The sequence below is a fragment of the Sarcophilus harrisii genome, chromosome 1 (genome assembly GCF_902635505.1).
Source record: "Sarcophilus harrisii chromosome 1, mSarHar1.11, whole genome shotgun sequence".
In the NCBI taxonomy this organism is placed as follows: Eukaryota; Metazoa; Chordata; class Mammalia; order Dasyuromorphia; family Dasyuridae; genus Sarcophilus; species Sarcophilus harrisii.
Window position 1 is genome coordinate 694,892,623 of NC_045426.1, and position 23,723 is coordinate 694,916,345.

Genomic DNA, 23,723 nt, shown 5'->3' on the forward strand with positions numbered 1-23,723 from the left:
AAGATGACATCCAGCCCAGAACACGGTGCGCCCCGTGGGTTCCGATAGTCCGATACACGGTGGGACTTCTGGGCATGGAGTTCGAATCATGCAGCTGACATTGGAATAGCTTTTTGGCAGTTTTATATGTTGATTTTTAAAAAAATGGTGAGGCAATTGGGGTTAAGTTGCCCAGTAACCAACACAGCTAACTAAACGTCAAATGACTGAGAACAGATTTAATTCAGGTCCTCTTGATTTCAGGGCTAGTATTCTATCCATTGCACCATTTAGCTGCCCTGATAATGTTGATTCTCTCTACAATGTTCTCCTTCCAGAGCTGTGACTATCGACCTCTTTGGCTTCCTAGAGGTCCCAACTGAGATCTCAGCTTCTACCGGAAGCCTTTCCCAGCCCCTCCTAATATCAGTGGCTTTTCTTTTTAAATTATTTCCCGTTTATCCTGTATATAAGTTATTGTCGCATATATATTTGCTTGTTATCTTTCCTCTTCGATGGCAAACTCTTTGAAGACAGGGCTTTCTTTTGTCTCTTTTGGTAATCCCAGTGCTTAGTACTGTGCCTATTTAATAAATGTTTATTGAGTGACTGAAGCAGTAACAGAATACATTTAATGACTCTAGGGACTGAAAGTATACAGTTCAGAAAAGTAAATTGAAATAATGTAAATAAGAGGTTTATTATATATTTATAGAGAGAGACAGCATGGGGTAATGGAAGTAGCACTAATCTGGGGGATGAGGAGTCATGGGAGATGCTCAGGAATAAAATCTCTGATGAGCCATTATCAGTGAGACTTAAAAGCTCATGGAAGATGGAAAAGGTAAGGTAGGATAGGAGAAGGGTAAATACCATAATTTTTAGAAAATGAAAGCAATGGGGCAGCTGGGTAGTGCAGTGGATAGAGCACCAGCCCTGAAGTCAGGAGGACCTGAGTTCAAATGTGGCCTAAGATACTTCACACATCCTAGCTGTGTGACTCTGGGCAAGTCACTTTAACCCCAATTGCCTTAGGGGGAAAAAAAAGAAAATGAAAGTGATCAGAGCCTGCCACACTATAAGCAGTCTACTTGACTTCTTTTCCTGGGAAAATCCTAGGATATATTATGAAAGAGAGGGTGGACAAACCTTTAGAAAAGAAAGCAGTGATCACAATGAGCCAACCTGCTTTCATCAAACACAGGATCTACTTCTCACTAATGGCATTTTTTTGGACAGGTTTATTAGTCTAGATAATGAGGAGACCTAGTTTTAATGAAGCTTTTGATACAGTTCGTCATCCTCTTTCTATAGAGATGATACAGAGACACGGTAATGTAATCAGATGGAATTAGAACTAATTGGATGACTAGACTCAAAACAGTAGTTGTTAGTGGTTCAATGTCTATTGATTGGAAGGCAAGATTTGAATTCAGGTCTTTTTAATTCTTATTCTGGCTCTCCATCCACTATGCCATGTATGTCTCTTTATTAATAACAATAACTCACTTGGGTTTATTTACCTCATGGGATCCATCTTGTCCTCATCACTGTAGGTAAACAAGAACTGGGTCTTGTTATAAGTCTGTAAATGCCGCTCCTCCCTAAGGATTTCCCATCTGCCCCGCACCTGTTCCCTCCTCTAGGTAGTGTTTTCCCTCATTAGAAAAGAAAAGAAAGTTTGCCCAGAAAAAGAACTCTGGGAGATGACTAAAAACCATTACATTGAATTCCCAATCCCTATATTTATGCACACCTGCATTTTTGATTTCCTTCACAAGCTAATTGTACAATATTTCAGAGTCTGATTCTTTTTCTACAGCAAAATAACGTTTTGGTCAGGTATACTTATTGTGTATCTAATTTATATTTTAATATATTTAACATCTACTGGTCATCCTGCCATCTAGGGGAGGGGGTGGGGGGGTAAGAGGTGAAAAATTGGAACAAGAGGTTTGGCAATTGTTAATGCTGTAAAGTTACCCATGTATATATCCTGTAAATAAAAGGCTATTAAATAAATTTAAAAAAAGAAAAGAAAAGAAAAGAAAGGACTATCTTGCTTTTCCATTCATAGTCCCAGAACATAGCGGAATCCCTTAATAATATCCCAGTGCTTCATAAAAATGCTTTTTGTTTCATACAGAAGTTGTCCCCCAAAGTCTTGGTGCCATTTTAAGTTTTAATAGTCTGGAACTGCACTAAGATTTTTAGGACACCCTATATAAGAAACCTTGATAAGACAGTATAGTAGGAACCCACTAGATCTGAGTTCAAATTCTCGCTCTGACCATGCGTTGTAGAATGAAGTTTTGTGGAAGATCAGGGCCAAGTTGGGGGTACCACTGCCTAATCTCCAGACACCTGGGGCCTCCCTCTGGCAAACTTAACATCTTCTCATCAGACTTACATCTTAACTTCTCCTTTCTGCAGTGCTCCAACTGTTCTTCATCCATGTTGGTCTCAATTGGTCTGAAGTAAGACATTATGGTCAAGAAATCCTCAAAGTTAATCTCATCAGCCAAGCCATTGGGTGCTTTTCGGAGGTTCCTCCAGAAGAAATTAGGGAGAGAGGGGGAAAAATTAGAACTTCCTCCATTCGGGGAAAAATATTTATAAGCTACCTTTTCTAGTAATTTTCTTCACAGAAAATGTTTTCTCACTGCGGTCTATTGACATTTGGATCTTACAGGCAGGGTAACTGAGGCACAGGCTAGTCATATCACTTACCCAGGGCCATACGGTTCTCCATTTTTTTGCCTCTTTCTTTTTCCATGAGATTATGATGTAGAGGTAAGGACTTAAAAAACAACTTGTGGAATGGTATTTTCTAATCTCTAAGTTGATTTTTGTTGGTGTCTAATCACTTCAGTCACGTCCAGCTCTTCTTGGACCCCATTTGGGATTTTCTTGACAAAGATACTAGACTGGTTTGCCATTTTCCTCTCTAATGTATCTGACAGATGAGGAAACTGCGGTAAACAGAGTGAAATGACTTGTCCAGGATCATATAACTACTAAGTATTTGAGGTTGAATTTGAACTCAGGGCTTGCTAACTCCAGGCCTGGTGCTCTATGTACTATAGTGCCTCCTTGTTGACTTTTGAAGTGGCTCAAATCACCCTTGAAAAAAGCTACTCAAGGGGCAGCTGGGTGAGTTCAAATCTGACCTCAGACACTTAACACGTCCTAACTGTGTGACCCTGGGCAAGTCACTGACCCCCAATTGCCTCAGGAAAAAAAAAAGATACTTGCCTGGGACAAAAAGTAATTTTTGTGAGGGAAGCACCCAAACTCCTGGTTCTGTTTATTTCACTACCCTAGTGATATAGTCTCAACCCTGAATAGACTATTAATGATGTGAAGCGAAGGTAATTGCCTTTACCTGGTAAGGAATAATCTTACGATATCACTTCTCTGTACCCACCATCTTTATTCCTTGTGGGATTGGCCCATTGAGCTAACTCATAAAAAGAGATGACATTTATCTGGCACATCAAAGTTCACAAGGTACTCATTTGATGATCCCAACAGTCCTTTGAGGTACGTATTAGACATATTATTATCTCCATTTTACAGAAGAGCAAACTGAGTCCCAGAGAAATTTCTCAAGTTCTCACAACTAGTAAGCCTCAAAACTGACACAATTCACTTGAATTGTTCTTGGCTAGGACACTTCATAGGACCTCAGTTTCCTTACGTGTTAAAAAAGAGATTGCGTCCTAGCTATAAATCTTCTCATCCCAAAGGGACATTCTCTAAGAAGAGCCAAGACCCAGAGCTGGGAACGAGAAGGTGAATCCCACTCAGGGTAAACTCCGAGGAAGGAAAGGGAAAGAGACTTCTCCCCTGCAAATGGCAGGGAGCACCTTCCCTTTGGCACTTCTTCCAAAAGTGATCCCATGGTCTTAAATTATCGGCATTAGAGAGCTTCTCTCATCCTGCCTTGTTATTTAAAATCATCTCAATGTTCTTACAATGAGATGCAGACTAAATATACACCATATAAAAATAGCCCCCTGTATTTACCTGATACATGTGTTAGCTCCCAGACAGAGACTTAAGGTGCAACAGGAAGCCCAACGTTGAACACAAGAAAGAACCAGAGGGTGGGGCTAAAGCTAGACAAGACTCTGAAGTCTCTTTCTTAAAGGGTCCCTCGAAAGTCACGGTGGGTAGTCCTCTCATCTGTGTTCTTCCTTTCTGAAGGAATGAGTAATTTAGGGAGATGGAACACAGTGAATAAAGAACTGGCTCTGAAGTCTGGAAGACCACTTCAAATCTAGCCTCAGACCCTTCCTGGCTGTATGATCCGAGCAAGTCCCTTAACCTTGTTTGCTTTAGTTTCCTCATCTGTAAATTGAACTGGAGAAGGAAATGGCAAACTAATCCAGTATCTTTGCTTAAGGAAACTCCAAATAAGAGTACAAAGATTGCTGAAGAAAGACTAAAACAATTTGTGGCAGGTCCCAACATAATGATCGGATCTGAAACCTGGTCCTCAGCTGGGAGTTCCGGTTACTTTCTCTTGTGTTGTGCTGCCCTTCAAACACGTAACAGCTGCTCAGGACTCCCTCTTCCTCCCTTTCTTCTTCTTATGCAGAATGAGGATCAGGAGGGAGATCCACAGCAGAAAAAGAAGGCCTCCTCTCTATCTAAATATAACTGTGATTGGCAATCTGTCCCTAACCCCCACCTTCCTAGGAATCCTTGCCGACAGTTTGAAGAACAGGCCTTCCAAGCTTTTGTCAGCCCCTGGTAAAAGTTGTATAGCTTGGCTAACGAGTGGCATTCTCTGTGCAGATGTGCTGGCCAAAAATAAGAAATGCAACTGAATTCTCCTGACAAGGGACTGTTTCTGTCCATGGGTCAGGGGCCAGAAGTTCCTTGGAATCCTGCTTTAATAGTTTCTGTACTCAGGGTTCTCTCTCATTCCTCCCAGATGAGTCTTCTCTCCTTCTTTGGGTGCCGCCATTTTTCAAATATGGACATAATATTGTCTGACTGCCACCGGGCTGGTTTTTGGTCAGACCCGGGGTCTTGTCATCCCATAATCTTTCCCTGAGCAACCACTTGATCTACAGGAGGATGTTCCGGTAGCCAAGATTGCCAGGCCCCTTCCATCCTGTCTCTGAATGCTCTTTGGAGCTGGCTACTGGCTTCTAAACCCACTGTCCCTACATGCATTGATTGGACTGTCTCCCAAAGCCCAGTTTGGGGGTCCATTTAAGAAAAGCACAGACTTCAAGCTTCCTAGCATTAAAAAGCATTTACTAGCTTGTGACTTTAGGCAAGTTATTTTTTGTGTGCCTCAGTTTTCTCAACTATAGAATGGACATAATAATAGTACAGAGTATAATCTACTACAACTACTACCCTCGAATACATAATATATATAACACATAATATAGTACACAGCATATATAATATTGCAGCAATATAAAATTGACATAGAGTCAATAGGCAATCACAACTTCATGAAACTTATGTGAAAAAACAGGATGAAGTGATTCATCTCTCTCTAAAAGCCCTAAGCACAGGACTTGGCACATAGTAGGTACTTAATAGATATTTTTTTCCTCCTTTCCTAAATCCTAGGCAATTGTCAGAGGCACATCAGGGTGAAGTCACTTGTTTAGTTTCTAAGGCTAGGAAGAGATTTGAACCCAGTTTTCTTGTTCCAAGCACACACACATACATACCCTCCTTCTCTCTCTCTCTCTCTCTCTCTCTCTCTCTCTCTCTCTCTCTCTCTCTCTCTCTCTCTTTCTCTTTCTCTCTGTCTCTGAATCTCTCTATCTCTATCTGTCTCTCTCAATCTGTCTGTCTCTCTGTCTCTGTCTCTGTCTCTCTCTCTCTCTACACACACACACATTTTTTCCCCTGGTATCACCAGGATAGTTTTTTTTTTCCTTCCTGTCCCATGATTTTTTTCCCCAAAACTTGAATTGCTATGTAAATAGCGATTATTATTATCAGTGGTTAAGTCATTTTAGTCCTAGGTATGACTCTTGGTGACCCCATTTGGGGTTGTCTTGACAAAGACACCAGAGTGGTTGATCATTTCCTTCTTCAGCTCATTTTACAGATGAGGAAATTGAGGCAAATAGGGTGAAGTGACATGTTTGGGGTTACCCACAAGAAAGTATCTGAGTTGAGATTTGAACTCATAAAGCCAGGCTCAATGCTCTCTGCACTATGGCTGCATATTATCAGTATTGTTCCAAGGGGTTAATCTAATGGTGACTCACAAGAGAGACTCCCATCAAAGTCTGAAAAAGGAATAATCGGAAATAATTCCCAATGGAATACCCGAGGACTACCAGGCAAAAACTCCAAGGACATTCTCTCCTTCCTTGGATTGGATGACCATAAGTCCTTAATATTTAAATGCTTTTTAATATCTTGGTTGTTCTCCTACCTATCTGACCTCTTCCTCAACCTCTATAATAACTGGCATTTCAACACTAAGGTTTACAAAATGCCAACTCAACTTAACCTAAGCTTATTAATCCCTAGATGGCACACTGAGAAAGGTGCCAGGAAAACTCATCTCCCTGAGTTCAATCCATACTCAAAAACTTTTGTTTTTGTTTTTTTGCTGAGGCAATTGGGGTTCAGTGACTTGCTCAGGGCCACACAGCCAGGAAGTGTTACATGTCTGAGATTAGATTTGAACTCACGTCCTCCTGACTTCAGGACTGGTGCTCTACCCACTACACCACCTAGTTGCATCCTCAAATCCTTTATAAGTCAGTCACGGCCAGAAAAGAACTAAATTAAGTGCTTATGGTATACAAGATGCTGAGTACAGACACGTGCCAAGGCGGAAGCACAAAAGGTCCTGTTATAAGGGGCTGGCATTTTATTAGGTGGCACAAGAGGGTGCCCAGACAAGAACGTTCAAGGTAATCGGAGGAGAGAGGCAGCACGACTGACCTGATGCTCACAATAACCCTCTGAGGCAGGATACAAAAGTAGCATATTCTCCAAGCAGCCCAGTTGGTCTCCCGGTCTCTGCCCCTAATTAAACAGTTGGGTCTCTTGCTCTCCCATTCCCGCTAATCGCTAATCTCTTGATTTGTTATTTTCCATTTATTCCTCTCCCCTCATGCAATCACCTCTGGCTCTCATTTCTCTCAGCAGACCTTGATTACACACCTCCTGGGGAAAGGTAGGTGGCAGTCACATTATGAGGGGCTTTCAAGATGGAGGGTAAGTGTTTGTGATGTAGGAATAAACAAACTGAGCCAGGAAGCAGCGTGGAGGTTGAATCTGTTTCATCCTGAAGTGATAGCTGCCCACTAAAAGGTTCCGCTCTCCCCCACCGGCACCTTCCAAATCTGGGCATGGAGTCAATCTCCAGCCTTTACAGCGCCTCCTTATTGTTCCCCAGGTCTCCCCTCCACCATACTCTCCAACACTGAATGCTATGGACTCCACACTTCTCCCAAATAGTCAGTTAAGCTTGGGAAGAGGATCTGGAACTGGATGGAACCTTCAAGGTTATCTGGTCCACTTTTACAGAGGATGAAACTGAGGTTCATTGAGATGAGGGTATCAGCCCAAGGTCACTCATGCCTTGAGTATCAGGAACCCAATAGATTTTAACCTCTCTCAGCCTCAACCTTCTCATCTCTAAAATGGAGATAATAACAGCCACTTAATAAGGGAGAATCATATTGGAAGGGAACCCAGAGACCATCTAATCCAACCCTCTCATTTTGTGAGATACAAATGAGAAAACAGGTAAAGTGATGATGATGATGATGATGGCAATGACGGTGATGATGATGACATCCAACTTCATTTTACAGAAGAAGGAACTGAGGACCCGAGAAGTGGCTTGTCCATGTTTATGAAGCTAATCAGCATCAGATCCAGATCTCCTGATTTCTAATCTGGGGCTCTTTAAATACCTAGAATCAGCCACCATTTTCTCATGTAAACAAGAGACTGAGAAGGGAGCCTGAAAAAATTCAATAATCAATGTTTCCCTCTAGACTTTTGAATTCAACTAGAGCAACTAACGAGGCCCCGATTGGGCCAGTTATCAGCCTTATGCTTTCCTAATAAAGTACAGAGTGTCAAAAGGGGCAGGAGTGAATGAGGGAGGGGAAAGGCAGAGCTTAGAATGAGCCCCGGTCAGAGCCCGGGACATCAGGGGTGATGAGGTACAGTCATGGAAAGCCCCAGGCAAGCTCCCGGTCAGGTGGAGAACATGACTAACCCTAACCCTAACCCTAACCCTAACCCTTCGGTCTTCTGATGGCTCCAAAACCAGAAATAGGAGTGAGAGCTGAAAGCCACATCTTTGTAACTGAGGCAGAAAAAGTTTCTTAACCATGAAAGCTGTCCCATAGTGGGGTGGGCAGCGCCAGAAAGTAGTTCTGTTCTCCCTGGAGGTCTTCAAGCAAACACTGGATGTCTGCTTTGGAGGACATTATGGTGGGAAATTTTTTTTTTCAGGTATCAGGTGGACATCTCTGTCCATCTGTCTCTTTCCCTCTGCCTTTTCCATTTCTCTCTGACTCTCTCTTCCTCTCTCTCTGCTTATCTTTCTCTTTCTGCTTATTTCTCTTTCTCCATCTTTATCAGTGTCTCCCGCCCCCCCTTCCCCTTGTCTCTCTTTCTCTTTCTGTTTATCTCTGTCCCATCTTTATCAGTCTCTCCCCTCTTCTCCTTGTCTCTCTCTTTCTCTTTCTGTCTCTCTCCATCTCCATCTTTATCAGTCTATCTCTCCCTTATCCTTTCTCTATGTTTCTGTCTCTGTCTCTCCCCCTCTCCTTCTTGTCTCTTCCTTTCTCTCTCTGCCTCAGTGTCTCTCTCTCTGTGTATCTGTCTCTCCGTCTTGCCCTTACCTCTCCCCTTTCTCTCACTCTTTTGTCTTTCCCTCCTCACCCCCGCTGGGGTTCTTAGGCTGGAGTCTGTCAACTTTGGCTAACTGTATTTCCCAGTAATTGGTTTCCTTTGTAACCCTGCAATAATAAGTATTTTCTTTTCCTGAGAAGAGGTCCCTTCCAGCCGGAGGGGCGAGTGACCCATTTAAAAGTGAAAACCCCCCTGGGCTAAGGTGCGACCTAAAAGTGGTTATGTCTGCCGGCACCTCCTAGCACTGCCTTCCCCACCCACTGGGCTATTCACTCCTACTCTTATCGCTGTTAAACAAGCGTCTCCTAGGTCTCTGGGGCTAGGGAAACAGTCCTTCTTTTTCCCTTCTAATTTTCCTCCATTTTGAAGAAATCTCCCCAGGCAGGGCTTCCATTGTCTCAAAGTACAGTTAGGGACTTAATGGATCACAAATCAACCAACAAGCTTATCAAATGCCTACTATGTGCCAGGCACTGGGCTAAATGCCAGGGATATAAAGGCAGAACAGAACAGCCTCTATCCTCAAGGAGCTTCCTTTCTAGTGGGGGGAGACGTGAACATAGTTAAGCAAATGCAGGATAAATATAGTAGACGTTTTTGTCCCCAGAATAAGCTGGTTCTTCCTTCTTTTTTTCCTTATCTTTTCCTCCTGTTTCTTTATGTGGAGACCAGAGAAGAAATTATTAAATCTTCTGTGCTCCAAGCTAATTGTACACTATTTCAGAGTCTGATTCTTTTTCTACAGCAAAATAACGTTTTGGTCAGGTATACTTATTGTGTATCTAATTTATATTTTAATATATTTAACATCTACTGGTCATCCTGCCATCTAGGGGAGGGGGTGGGGGGGGGGTAAGAGGTGAAAAATTGGAACAAGAGGTTTGGCAATTGTTAATGCTGTAAAGTTACCCATGTATATATCCTGTAAATAAAAGGCTATTAAATAAAAAAAAGAAAAGAAAAGAAAAAAAAAATCTTCTTTGCTCTTTTTCCAGAAGGATCTAATGAACCAGGTCTAGTATTCCTAGATCTGGCTCCATCAGAGCAGCTGCTACTGGAGAAAACTAGGCAGCAAAGAAGAATTGGGAAGAGTTGCGTAAGAATTCTGCCTCTGGTACTAGCTGTGTCACCCTGGCTACATCACTTAACCATTGTCTGCCTCAGTTTCCCCATTATGAAATGGGTGAAATTTTATCTCATTTGAACCCCATAAAAACTTTGTGAAATGAGTACTCTAAGTACCAACATCACTTTACAGATGAAGAAACCAGGGCTGTGTCAGGTAAATAGTAAGTTACATCACCTCCCAATAATATAATATTTGTAAATCACTTTGTAAACCTTAAAATACTATTTAAATGGGGCAAGTAAATGGCAGGTGGATCTAGCACCAGCCCTGGGGTGAGGAAGACCTGAGTTCAAATCTGATCTTAGACACTTATTTACAAAACAATGTGACCTCTGGACGAATTGTTTAACCCTGATTGCCTTTCCCACAATGCTATGTGAATGCTAGCTATTATTACTGCTAATAATAATAACTGACATTTACATAGTGCTTTAAAGTTTGCAAAGCACTTTATGTATGTGATCTTACTTGAGTCCCATATACTTTAACCTGTTTAACATGTATGGGACTGCCTGCCATCTGGGGGGGGGGAGGGGAAGGAGGGGAAAAGTTGGAACAGAAGTGTTTGCAAGGGTCAGTGTTGAAAAATTACCCATGCGTATGTTTTGTCAATAAAAAGTTATAATAATAATTTTTTTAAATTGCCTTTACATGTAATTGGGAAAATATATATTTTTTAAATTATAGGTTTTTATTTTCAAAACATAGGTATAGATGATGGGTTACTTATTAGCTATATAATCCTGGAGGAAGCAGTATGGTGCAGAGGGTAGAATCTGGCTTTGGAGTCAGGGACAGGTTCAAATCCTCTACCCCTGATTTGGGTACCACGGACAGCTACACACATTGACTCAGTTGAAAAGGATCTCGGCAACTAATCTGGTCTGGACTTCTCCAACTTTCTGATGGAGCCCAAGGTCCCTCCTCACAATTGTGTTTTTAAATAATTGAAGAAAATGCTAAATTTTAGTTAGGGATTATGAAAATGAAGATGGAATTTTTTTTTCCCATCCAGGTTCATAGAGATCCTGAAATTTATTCATAGGATTTGGGGGATCCCAAGTCCCCTCAACCTAATCTATCCACACCTGAAAAAGAACCTCTCCTACAATTTACCTGACACAACTTTCCTGAGGTTTTCTTATCTTTAAAATGAACTTAATACTTGTGGTATTCCTTCCTAGGACTCAAATGAGATTGTTGTTGTCATTTAGTCATGTCTGACTCTTTGTAATCCCTTTTTTGATTTTCTTGGCAGAGATACTGAAGTGGCTTGCCATTTCCTTTTCCAGCTCATTTTACAGATAAGTAAACTGAGGCAAATAGGAATAAGTGACTCATCCAAGGTCATATAGCTACTAAGTGTCTGAGATTGGATTTGAATTCAGGTCTTTCTCGGACTCCAGGCTGAGTGTTCTATCTACTATAGCACCACTTAGATGTCCAAACAAGAAAATAGCTATTGACACGTTGTCCCAAAAGTCTCAGTTTAGCTTAAAAACTATCAAGGCTTAAAACTTTACTGAGAGCTCTGGGACAATCTGCATAAGGTATTAAGGTTTGTAGAACTTTGACATTCATTATTCTTTTTATCCTCATAATAATCCTTCAAGATAGATGCTATTATTATCCTTATTTTACAGATGAAGAAACTGAGGCTGAGAGAAAATCAACACAACCAGTTGGTTGCCAGCTAATCCCAAGGAGGGATTCAGATTCATCTCTTCCTGACTCCTGACCTTCTCTCTTATCTACTGTGTTATCTTGCTGCCCCTGAAGAAACAGGTTAAGCAGTTTGCATTTGACAGCTCTATGTAGTCATCAGTTATTACCATAATACTGGGCAAATCCCAATACAATCACACTTGACCTCCAAGGCACTTGCTGAGATAACTTCACAAATAAAATGGAAATAATAATACCCCTTATAATTATCTCTTGTTGACTTGGGGAACATGGATCTATCAGGGATGGAAGATGCTTTGAAAAAAAATTTACAGGTCATATAATTGCTGTTGATGATATTAGTTGATTGATGATTGATGATCATAAGAATTCAAATTCATTAACCTGATAAACCAGCCAAGAGCTCTTACCTGTTGTCAAAGAAGGCACGGATGATTTTGGATCTGATTGGGTTGAGCTCCAGGTCAGGGATGTTGTTAAAGTTTTCTTTGCTGGTTTCAAAAGAAAAGACCAAGAAGAGAGACATATCAGATCATGTCTTCTGTCATTTGTTCTAGTTAGTTGTTGTTGTCTTGAGGGAATTGAGGTTATATGACTTATGCAAGGTCACACAGCTAGTAAGTATTAAGTGTCTGAGGGTGGATTTGAATTCAGATTCCAAGGCCAGGGTTCTATCCGCTGCACCAGCTAGCTGCCTTTTTGTGTTTCTGTTTTTAACCATTATTGTGGGTCCCAGGACAGCAGTTTAAAGTCAAATGGAAACACCCAGTCAATTGGAATTTATGAAGTGCCTATTGTATACCAAATAGTATCATAGAATCTGAGAACTGAAAAGAACCTCAGAGACCAAACAATCTAATTTGTCCTTGAACTGGAATCTCCTCTAGAGTCTGAATAAATGAATGGATAAGTGAATGAATAAATGAATAAATAAGCATTTGTTGTTCTTGTGATGTTCAGTCATTTTTTAGTTATATCTGACTCTTGGGTGACCCCATTTGGGCCTTCTCGGCAAAGATATTGGAATGCGTTGCCATTTCCTTCTCCAGTTCATTTTACAGATGAAGAAACAGAGGCAAATAGAGTTAAATGATTTGCTTAGGGTTACCCAGTTAGGAAGTGTCCGAGGCTGGATCCTTCCTGGTTCCAGATCTGGCTCTTTATCTACTTCATCATCTTGCTAAACACAGAAGACACAAATACAAAATCAGACAGTCCTTCCTCCTCCCCTTAAAGGGCTTTTGTTCTAAAGGGGAAGACAGGTGGCCAGGGAGGGGCACTTTGGTCCACAGTGTTACAGGAATAATGAATAGAGCCAAAAGGGAGTAAACTGACCCCAGAATGTCTGAGTTGAGTTGGTCAGAGTTCATGGTTTTAGAAGTGGAGAAAGCTTTTTGTTGAAGACCTCTGGAGAGGAGTCAAATCAAGACATTTAAATGCCCACTGTGTGTCCAATACTGTGTTAAGCACCGAAGGAGCAAAGAAAAGCAAAAATGGTCCCTTTCCTCAGCTTGCGTATGGTCTAATGCAGTGGTTCTCAAACTTTTGTTTTCAGTATCTTTATCCTATTAAAAATTATTGAGGGTCTCTCCAAAGTGGTTTTGTTTATCTGGGTTATATTTATAGATATTTACCATATGGGAAATAAAAACTATTTTTGAATTTGTAGACCCTCTAAAAGGGTTTCAGAGATTCCCTAGGCTACTCTAGACCATACTTTGAGAATCACTGGAATGGATTAGTCCACCACTGACTTTTGGATACTGTTGACAGTTGGGATAATTTCCTTCCACACAGCCAGATTTTTGTCTCTGCCCGTTTCTCCCCTCCCCGCTTTCCACTCAGAAAACCATAAATTAATATTATTGGCATTTAATTATAGAGGCAGCTAGATGTTGAAGTAGATAAAAGATTCATCTTCCTGAGCTCAAATTTGCTTCAGATTCATCTAGCTCGGTGACCCTGGGCAAGTCACTTAGTCCCATTTGCCTCTGTTTCCTTATGTGTAAAATGAGCTAGAAAAGGAAATGGCAAACCACTCCCGTATCTTTTTCAAGTAAACCTCAAATGGGATCATAAAGAATCAGAGATGACTGAATAAATCCTTTGTGGGGCTGGCCATGACCATTAATTAAATATGCTTCATGTGGTGGGTAGGTGACTTTTTTCCTGGAATGGTACTTGAGGGGGAGGGGGCAGAGGGTATAAACCTGTGTAGAAAACTCCAGGTCAGGAGATTCTCTCTACCAAGGCAGAGCAGCATCTACTTTGTATCTTAAAATCTTTTTTTTTTTTTTTTTGATGAGGTGAGGCAATTGAAGATAAGTGACTTGCCCAGGATCATATAACTAATATGACTCAGAAGTAAATTTGAATATAGGTTTTTTAAACTCAGAGGCCAAATTTCTACGCATTGTTCATTGTCACAGGAAAAGTGACATAGATTTCAAAGGAGAAATTTTGTGATTTAGATAAATTCATGAGTGATTGACCTGTGATAAATGATTAGGGAAAACAGGGAATTGGAACCATGAAATACTGCAAGGTTTGAAGCCAGCCACATGTCATCGCTTCAAATCCTGATTCTGATATTTACTTCCTGTGTGACCTTAGACAAATTACAACCCCCTCTGAGACTCATGAGTTTCATCATCTGGAAGATGGGGGGACTAGATGACTTCCACAGGCTTTTTCAGCTCTGAATCAGTGATGGATTCCTAACCTTGGGAAGTGCACATTGACTGCTTGCCAGAACTGAATTGAAGCCTCCTCATATAAAGGAAAGGACTAACAGTCAAGAAGGTATGGGTTCAAACACTGCCTCCTACACTTGCTAGTTCACTTTCCTGGTTTGTTTCCTTCTTTGTAAAATGAGGAGCCTTTTAGGTCCTCCTTCTAATTATAAATCTATGGTCCTCTGCCTTCAGCGTTAGATGGAGCACAGACCACGGGGCTGATCTAGAAAGTCTGTAGCATGTTCGTAGATTGAGGGAAACAACCAGAACAAAGCTAAATCTTAGCTCTGTAAGTTTTGGGGGAAAATGAACCTTGTGAACATATCTGTCTGTAGGGAGCTGTGATTGAAAGCCCAGCTGCTTTGTCTGGTGGCCATCCACGTGAGCTGGGTTCTTCTTGTTCTATGACAAAAAAATATGTCTAGTTATTGACTTTCAAAGCCGCCCCCGCCGTCTCTAGCAGATGCTATTTTGCATACACTTGGCACATATTTCTTAGAATGCCAAATTTTACTGAGCTTCCCAGCCCCTGCTTCCTTTCTTCCAAATCTCTTATCCCTCTATCTCAGCTGCCACTTCCTTGTATCCGCTGCTTTCCATACCAAGGTAGGATAACCAGGTAGGATAGCTCAGCAGGTCTGAGTTCTTCCTGATTCCAATGCTCCAGTAGTACAGGTGACAGCCCCATCCCTCCTGTGTGCCTCAAACTCATGTCTTTCCATCAACTCATCCCTGGAAGTGACTATGCTGGGAGGCTTCTTTGTTTTTTCTTGACATTTGGAGGAAATCAATGGAGTATATATGATATTTATCAGTTTCATCATATATTGCCTTTGAAAACCCAGGTAGTGAGCATCAGAGAGGGGCATTTGAACCTAGTTGTCTGGATTTAGTGCTAGTGCGTTTGTCCAACCAATAAGTGAAAAGAAATTAGCCAATAGTATCCCCGCAAAAGCAGTCCATCCCATATTTGCTTGAAGATTTCCAATAAGAGGGAACCACTACTTTCCCAGTCTGCCCACTTCACTTTGGAACAGTTCTCATTGTTTTATTCATTTGTTTGTTTGTTTTGTTTTAACAGCTCTTATTGTTAGGAAACTTTTTCTGACATCAAGTCCAAAGTCTTCTTTGTACCTTTTACCCACTGCTCTCAGTTCTGGGTTCCAGGGCCAGTTATTTTCATCACATGACTAGGTTCTAGAAGAACATAGATTGAATGGTTTTCAAAGATCATCTAATCTAACTCAGGAAACTGAAGTCCAGAGTGGTCAAGCATCTTACCCAAGCTCTCACAAATAAGAGGAAGAGGTAGATTTTGAACTCAGGTCCTTTGACTACAAATCAGCACTCCTTCCACTTTTCTATTTCTTTGAGGTGACTTAAATTGGGACATCATTGGCCTGGGTCTAGGCCCCCCTATAGATTTGTAATCTGCTTCCAGGGGTTGGGGTGGTGGTGGTGGAAGAGTTGCTGAGGAGAGAGGAACAGGCAGATATGGGAACTATTTGTCAGTTCTTACCACTCTGGCTTCAGGGTAAATGGTATTTACCACATGGTGGTCAGATCAACAAGGAAGCCTATTCTTTGTCCTTATTTCTGAACCCAACTGGCTTCTCACTGATCCTGCAACCACAGGGAACCAAAGTGTGGAATTTGAGGTGCAAGAAGGGATTGTTTTAAATGCTCAACTTGATGCTCAGTCTCATTATGGGGGAAGGAGAGAGGTGGAGAAAGGCACAAACCCCAAAGCCCCTGGAAGGATGATCAGAGAACCAAGAGCACAAAATTCCTTCATCTTTAGGGTTCTGAGATGTTTCTCCTTCCCACCCATTTCCCAGCACCCCGAAATAAGAAAAGAGCACCAGAGAGAAGTCACTTCCTTACTGGTAGATTAGATCCCTGGGTCTGATTTTTGAGTGGGGGCAGTGCTGCCAATTATTTGTCTCCCAATACTAATCTTGCCTTCTCCAGAAAGATTTTCTGGGCTGCTTACTCCAGCCCCAGTGAGGATATTCCCCTTTTGAGAATCTCTGTAGGACTTTCCAGCCTTAGACTAGGAGAGATCTGGCTTTGAAATCCATCTCTAATATATCTGTGGGAGCACCAGGAAGATTTTCTGGGAAATATATCTATCTCTGTCTAATATCTAATGCATCTATGGCAGTAGAAACTTGTTCCTTAGCCTCTCTGTGCCTCAGTTTCCTCACCTGTAAAATGAGTATAAGAATGCTTTTAGTGCCTGTTTGATATGGATGTTATGAGGAAAGTCCTTCATGAAGCTCAGCAATAATAACTGAGAGTGAGTATTATTATACAACATTAAAGCTGAGAGGAGCCTTAGGACTGGGAATATGAGAACAGGGAAGGCCTTAGAACAGGGGATGTTAGAGCTGGGAGGGGCCTTGAAGGTCAGCCAATCCCATTCCCTCTTTTTCTAGATGACGATAAAGACACTTGAGCTTCTTGACATCATAACTTGGATGCCATTGAGATCCCAGGCCTCCTGATCCAGAGTTCCCCCCTGGCCCAGGATGCCCATTTGCACAAGTTGCTCCTCAACTTCTCACTCTGGGCTGGTCATTTACTAGGCAGAGGAAAAAGACTCAGTAGGCATTAAGAAGGAAGGCAACTAGCCCAGGGACCAGCTGTGGGACCAGCTGTGAGACCACGAGGACCAGAGGCCGGAAGGCATCCAGCCCATGATTGGATGGACAGAGTTGTTGGCCTGTTGTCTTGCCCATCAGGCCGAGAGTACTGTGAGGGCAGGGACTGTCTCTTGTCTTTCTATATACAGTGTTTGGCACATAGTAGGCATTTGATAAATGCTTATTGATGGACTTAATTGATGTCGGCTATCTATGGAAGAGCCAAGGAGAAATGAACAAGAATGACACTGGACATCCATGTTCCTCACCCAGGGAACACATTTCGCAATAACTTGTATACAGCAAAAATTCTTTAACGTTTAAAAACCTTTTGGCAAAAGTTCTAATACTCTTCCAAATTAGAATGAGATCCTTGAGGGCAGTTGCCATGTAATTTACTTACTCTATACCCATCTTCTGTCCTTCCCCTTCCTTCTACCCTTCTCCTCATTCAAAATACTTCTGTTCCTGAGCTTTCTTTCCATCATCCACTATTATTAGAGGGTTGAACTTGTTTTCTTTGGGAGAAAGAGCCTGATGACTGGAAGATATTTGGTTTAATTCAATTCAACAGGCATTTATTAAGCACCTACTATATGCCAGGCTCAGTACATGTATAATTGAAATGTCCCCATAATCAAGGAACTTTCCTTAATTCATTCTCCTGGCATCAAGGTGATAGAAGGCTGGACCTGGCATCAGTAAGACCCGAGTTCAAATTAGGACTTGTTCATTTAACAGCTGAGTGATTCCAAGTAAGTCACTTTATCTGTATGTCTCTGTTTTCTCATCTGTAAAATAGGGATAACAATAATCTCCCCTTCCTAAGATTGCTGTGAGGATCAAATGAAAAAATATGTGTAAAAGTGCTTAGAAAATCTTAATGTATTATAGCATTGCCAGCTCGGATTATCATTCCTGGGATATTTTGTAAATATTCTATAAATTTAAGTGCTGGTCCTTCCTTGAGTAAAGACAACAACTTGAGAGCCGACTCACTTTGGTCTCTGTATCCTCCAGACCCATCACAGTGCATCCAAGGTCAATGAACATGGATTTCTTAAGTATTTACTATGTACAGGAACTGTGTGAGGCACTAAAGATAGAAAGGCTCCTTCCCTCTCCACAGGTGCTTAATAAGGGCTTCCTGATGAGGGTATAAAATAAAACACATGCCTCTGGATAAAGCTTTCTGCTCTGGAGGCATCCTAAGAAGGGAGAGAAAGAAGGGAGGGAGGGGGTTAAGTCCCTGAAGGATTCCACCTCCTCCTCCTCCTCCTCCTTCTGTTGCCTGTAGCTCTGTCCTGTCATCCCTGGGGTGACAGCTCTGGGGATAATTGTTCTCTACGGCCTTGAGGAACACGGAGAGTGACAGATTATGCAAAGCAGGGTGTTATGGGCTTCCCAGCTAGCCACCAGACGCTCTTCCTGCTGGGGTGTTTATAAAATGAGCCAGGCACCCAGGTCCCGGGGCTGGGCCCCAGGGAGATCAGACAGCAGAAGGAAGGTCAAATTATTGGTACCAGAGCTGGCTGCTGGGGAGGAGAAAGGAGCAGGCGCCGGGAGCCATTGGCTCCCTTTCCTTTGTCTTTGGGTGAGTTAGGAGGCTCAGGAGCTAGGATACCCTGAAGTTGGATGGAGCCATTGAAGCTGGGGGTGAGGAGGGGATATATTAGGGCATCAATAGAACTCTGCCATTCTGGAGTTAGATAAGAGGTTCAAGTCTTTCTTGGAATCTCATCATCTCAGAGGGGGAAGAGGTCTGAAGGCATCGGGTACCCATGGGGTAACTGAATCAGAACACTCTTGATGGTACCCCCGCCCAAGTGATCAGCCCTCAGGGAGAGCCTCCCCTGCCTTCCAAAGTGGCCCATTCCATTTATTATTGTCAGGAAGGTTTCCCTGATATCGCACCTAAATTATCTTCTAATTTTTTTTTTTCTTTTTCATCAAGGCAGCTGGGGTTAAGTGACTTGCCTAGAGTCACACAGCTAGGAAGTCTTAAGGGTATGAGCCCGAATTTAAACTCAGGTCCTCCTGACTCCAGGGCTGGTGCCCTATCCACTTTGCCATCTAATTGCCCCCCAAATTATCCTCACTGACACCTCTTTTTTTTTTTTTTGGCTTCTGGGGTCTTGTTATCCTGCCGCCCCATTTCATGCCCTTTTTTGGTATGTTGTTTTCTCCCTCCCTTGTTAGATTGTAAGTTTGAGGGTAGGCAGTCTTTCTTTTTATCAAAGCCTGTCCCCTCAAGAGACAGGTGCACTGCCTACATCAAAAATTTTTGTCTTTGGATTCTCAATGCCTTGCACAAGATAGATGCTTAATAAATACTGTTGGTTTGAATTTGAGTTCTTCAGTGATAGGAGCTCATTCTCAAAGTAATGCTTCTTTATTGAAAAGCTATAACAGGGGCAGTTAGGTGGTGTGGTGGATAGAGCACCAGCCCTGTATTCAGGAGGCCCTGAGTTCAAATTTGACCTTAGACACTTAATACATCCAGCTGTGTGACCCCGGGCAAGTCACTTAACCCCAAATGCCTCAAGAAAAAAACAAAATAAACAAACAAACAAAAAGAAAAGCTATTAACATCTGGACCTAAATTGAAACCTGTCTTTCTATAATTTCCAACTGGCTCCACCATCCTTTCTTCTCCAGGTGAAAAAGCTCTGTTTTACTTCTAAGGAGATTTCTTGCTGAGGAATAAATTCATTTTCCCAAAGCACTGATTCAAATCTTAATCGTCCTGGGATGCACAGGGGAGGAGATGCTGAATCTGGAATTGAAGGATCTGGCTTCCAATCCTGGTATCTTCCCCAGATCATCCATGTGGCTTTAAGCAAATCACTTGAGCTCCTTCCCTTATAAAATCAGTTCAAAAACTATGATCTCAGATCCCTCATTTGATTCAGACAGCAGGAGAGTGACCTTCTCCCTCTTCTTCTCTCTTCCCTATATACTCGCAATGCCTTTAAGCTCCTTCCCTCCCCTAATGGTGTTTTTTTTTAGATTGCTTTGGGGTCTTTAAGATGGCTTGGAGTTCTTAATTTAGGGTTGTGAATTTCTTTAATCATATTTTGATAACTCAATATAATTGGTTTCCTCTGTAATACTTTGTACTTTCTTTTGTGTACAATTCTTAGAAGGGGTTCATTTGGCACAAACCAGAACACAGATGTGGTGAAGAACTCATGTTCTAGCACTGGTCCTGAAGGTCGTCATTTGGGAAGAGAGGGCGTCCTTCCCCATCCCCATGCCCCAAACTTATCAGGCATTTCTTAACAGGTCTATGGAAGGGACCACATAAGCATCCTACCGGATGGTCAGCTGGTTCCCACTCAGCTGCTTGAACCTCCGGTGAAGCTGTTCGATTTGGTCTGAAGAGACTGGGGGATAAAAAAGAGGGAGAGGTCGTTAGTAATGAAGGGAATTCTCTCAAACTGTTCAGGGAGAAAGGAAAACTCCATCTCCCATCTCCAACACTCCTCACCCAAGATCCTTACCCACCATCCCAAGACATCACTCAATCAGCACTGAGATACAAAAAACAAAACTACATCAATGATGAAAACGCAACAATCCCCAAACAATAGAACAGCCGATGCCTCAAGGAGCTGATATTCCATTGCCCCAATGAAGCTTCTGAACTGGGAAAGGGGAAAGAAGAGGTTCAAGCTGACCCCAGAAATTCATCCCAGGCTCTGGGTGGTCCAGGCCCCAATTTACTCTTGGTCCATCAACAGTAACCACTACTACCACAACCACAACCACAATACTGCTCCTGCTACTGTATTATTATACTATACACTATACATATATGTATACCATACATGGAAATATGTATATATATACTCACACATTATGTGTATAAGTATATAGAGAGAAGAAGAAAAAAGAAGACAATGAAGAAGAAGAAGAAAGAGAAAAAATAAAAGAAGGAGGAGGAAGAGGAAGAGAAGAGGAGAAGGAAGAGAAGGAGGAAGAGGAGGAAAATCAATAAAAGAAGAAGAAGAGGAGGGGAGGAGGAGGAAGAGAGGGAGGAGGAGGAAGAGAAGGAGAAGGAAAGGGAGGAAGAGGGGAAGAGGAGGAGGAGAAGGAAAAGATGAAGATGAAGAAGAAGAAAATGAGGATGAAAAGGAGGAAGAGGAGGAGAGTCGGGAGGAGAAGAAGGAAAAAGAGAGGAAGGAGGAGGAGAAGAAGGAGGAGGAAGAGGAGGAGAACAACAACAACAACAACAACAACAACAAGAGACTATGAAGACCTGAGACTCAGGACAGTGATGACTAGACCTAGTTAATCAATCATAGCATTGGAGATAGCATTATAACTCTAGGTGGGGAAGGGACCTCAAAAGCCATGAAGTCCCCCTCTCCCCACACTCGTCATTTCATAGTCTATTAACTCACAAGGAACTAAGGAGATGCTGACCTATATGGGCAAAAGGATCTAGGAGTTTCACATGACAATGAAATCAAAGGTTTGCCATCCCTGCTCCCAAAAAGAGCTGATTTTTCGTGAGGCTTTAGGGTTTGCAAAGAGTGACACTGTATTTATTCATTTTATATATGATGTTATACAGAACGTCCCAAAAATCTTAATGCAGTTGGGAGCTTTTAACCCTTCTCCCGTCTTCTAGTTAAGTGTTCTTTCCTTCCTCCCCTGTTTTCTAGGTTCTGGCACTCTCCTCTGCCTCCATCACTCCCTTGTTTACTTTCGTAAGCTCTGTGTTCTCCTCCATTCCTTCCCACCCTGTACTCCCCACAATCGTATATAAGCTTGTGGAGTACAAAAGCTTATTGGGGTTTTTCCCCCTTTCTTGCCATTCCCTCAGCACTGAACAGAACACAATTTCCTAGCACTTAAACGAGACATTGGAGGGACCCTCTCTGGTTGCCTCAGCTCCTTGTAATGTAATGCTGGAGAAACTGAGGCAAGAAAGAAATTAGAAGTTTTTAATATTTTAATAGTGGAGAGTAGGACAGGTGAAGCCATATTAGCCAGCCGGTTTGAATGGGATTCTTGTCTCAAAGCATTCAGCAAGTAATTCCAGAGACTCTTATAGGGCTCCAGCAATCAGGGAAACAAAGGCAAGGTGGGGGGCAGAGCACTGGTGAGTGGAAACTCCAGGAAGGACCATAACTTTTTAATTCTGATAGGTTGGGGATGAAGAAGGAAGGATCATAAATTCTGATAAGTTGGGAGTGAAGAAGCTTGGAGACAGGAAATCTGCGCCCAGGAGATGCCCAAGCAAGCATTTGAGATGAGCCAGCTGGAGTTTTATGATTCTTTGGAATGCTAGAGTGGCCAGAGCTCTGCAGCCCTAATTATCTCAGTTAATGGGGGTTGCCACCAGGGAAACTGAGTCAGGGAAACTGAAGAGGAACAATTCAAGGAAACTGAGGCAGGGAAACTGAGGTATAACAGTAGTTTCTGTGTCCTCAGGAGAATGGTACCTTTCTGTCCCCAAGTCAGAACCAAGAGCATTTCTCTGCAAATAAATCATAACAGAGACCCCTCTTTCCATTCCCCACGCTCCCTCCATTTCTCATCCATAGGATATTGCACAGATGGCATTCTTTCCCCCTTCCTTTTGGGGGTAGAATACCAGCTAAACCCCACCCCCCCAAAAAAACTGACGTTCTTGCCTTTAGCTCTTGCATACTCCTCCTCCTCCTCTTCTTTACAAAGGCAAAACTGACCGTTTTGCCTTAGCTAAGAAGCATCTCTACTAAGTGTGTCCTCAAGCTCAGATTGGAGAAATTGAGGGGAACCCTAGAACTCTCAGTTTGAATTTATAGCCTGGCTTTGTACCGTATAACCTCAGCCCAGCAGCCCGGTGCCTCATTTTCTTTAGCAGTAAAGATTAAAATATCACAACCCAAACACTGGCTTCGGGAAGAATCATGAATATACATGCACCTGAATTAATTCTGAAACAATTAATTTGAAACACCATTAAAAGTGTGATACTAATTGAAGTGTGCTGTCCTAAAGGCAGGCCTGGGGTTCTCCCAGCCATTTCCTGAAGTAGTAAGTAGTAATAAGTGCCATCTCCTCCACTGATTAGGAAAGGAAGGAGGGACTAGGGTTTAACAAGCCCAGAATTTGGAGAGTGCCTGGGGCCATGCCCAGGGGCACAGCTGGCCTAGCTCTGAGCCCCTGGGGCAGCAGATTCAGGAGGTACCATTAGCTCTCCCTTCTGGGGCTCACAGCACTCCTCCCCCCATCTCTCTGAGGGTTGGAGGCTGAGGGGGCAGCTTCCTGGGACCCCCAGGGCTGGCACAGAAGGCTGGCAGTGGAAGAGAATGCTAATTAATAATAATAATAATAATAATAACAGCAAAATCCCAAGATCTCACAATTAGATCTCACCCACACCAGAACAGAAATCCTCCCTATTTCTCATGCTTAAGGGGGAAGTGCAAAGGGCTAGATTTGGGGTTTAAAGAGCAGGGTTCCAAGTCCTTCTCTTCCCCCCCCCCCTCCCCGCTTAAAAGACACAGGCTGGCCAACTGATTTAAGAAAAAAGTGTTCATCCAGACTCAAATCCCACCTCAGACAATGTGGCCAAATCATTTCTTCTTTCTCCCTCTGTTCAAAGAGAGGGTTTGGCTGTGATCCTGTGTGTTGGATTAAAATTCTGTCTCTGGCTCAAACCAGCTGCCCGACTCTGGGTAG

At 42.4% G+C, this 23,723-nt stretch overlaps 1 protein-coding gene across 8 annotated transcripts in view; it reads right to left on the reverse strand.

Annotated features, from left to right (window-relative positions):
• NOS1 (nitric oxide synthase 1) overlaps positions 1-23,723 on the reverse strand; it is a 415,858-nt gene that overhangs the window by 7,305 nt on the left and 384,830 nt on the right. For 7 of the 8 annotated variants that reach the window (XR_004231301.1, XM_031948666.1, XM_031948665.1 and 4 more), the window contains 4 exons: positions 20,362-20,431; positions 14,713-14,802; positions 12,076-12,156; positions 2,390-2,529 (listed from right to left, as the gene is read on the reverse strand). Coding sequence is in view for 7 of the 8 variants with exons in the window: in XM_031948666.1 (XP_031804526.1) it covers positions 2,390-2,529; positions 12,076-12,156; positions 14,713-14,802; positions 20,362-20,431 (381 nt within the window). In the remaining variant the exon portion in view is untranslated. The remainder of the gene's footprint in view (positions 1-2,389; positions 2,530-12,075; positions 12,157-14,712; positions 14,803-20,361; positions 20,432-23,723) is intronic. The other variant, XM_031948667.1, reaches the window with a different exon arrangement.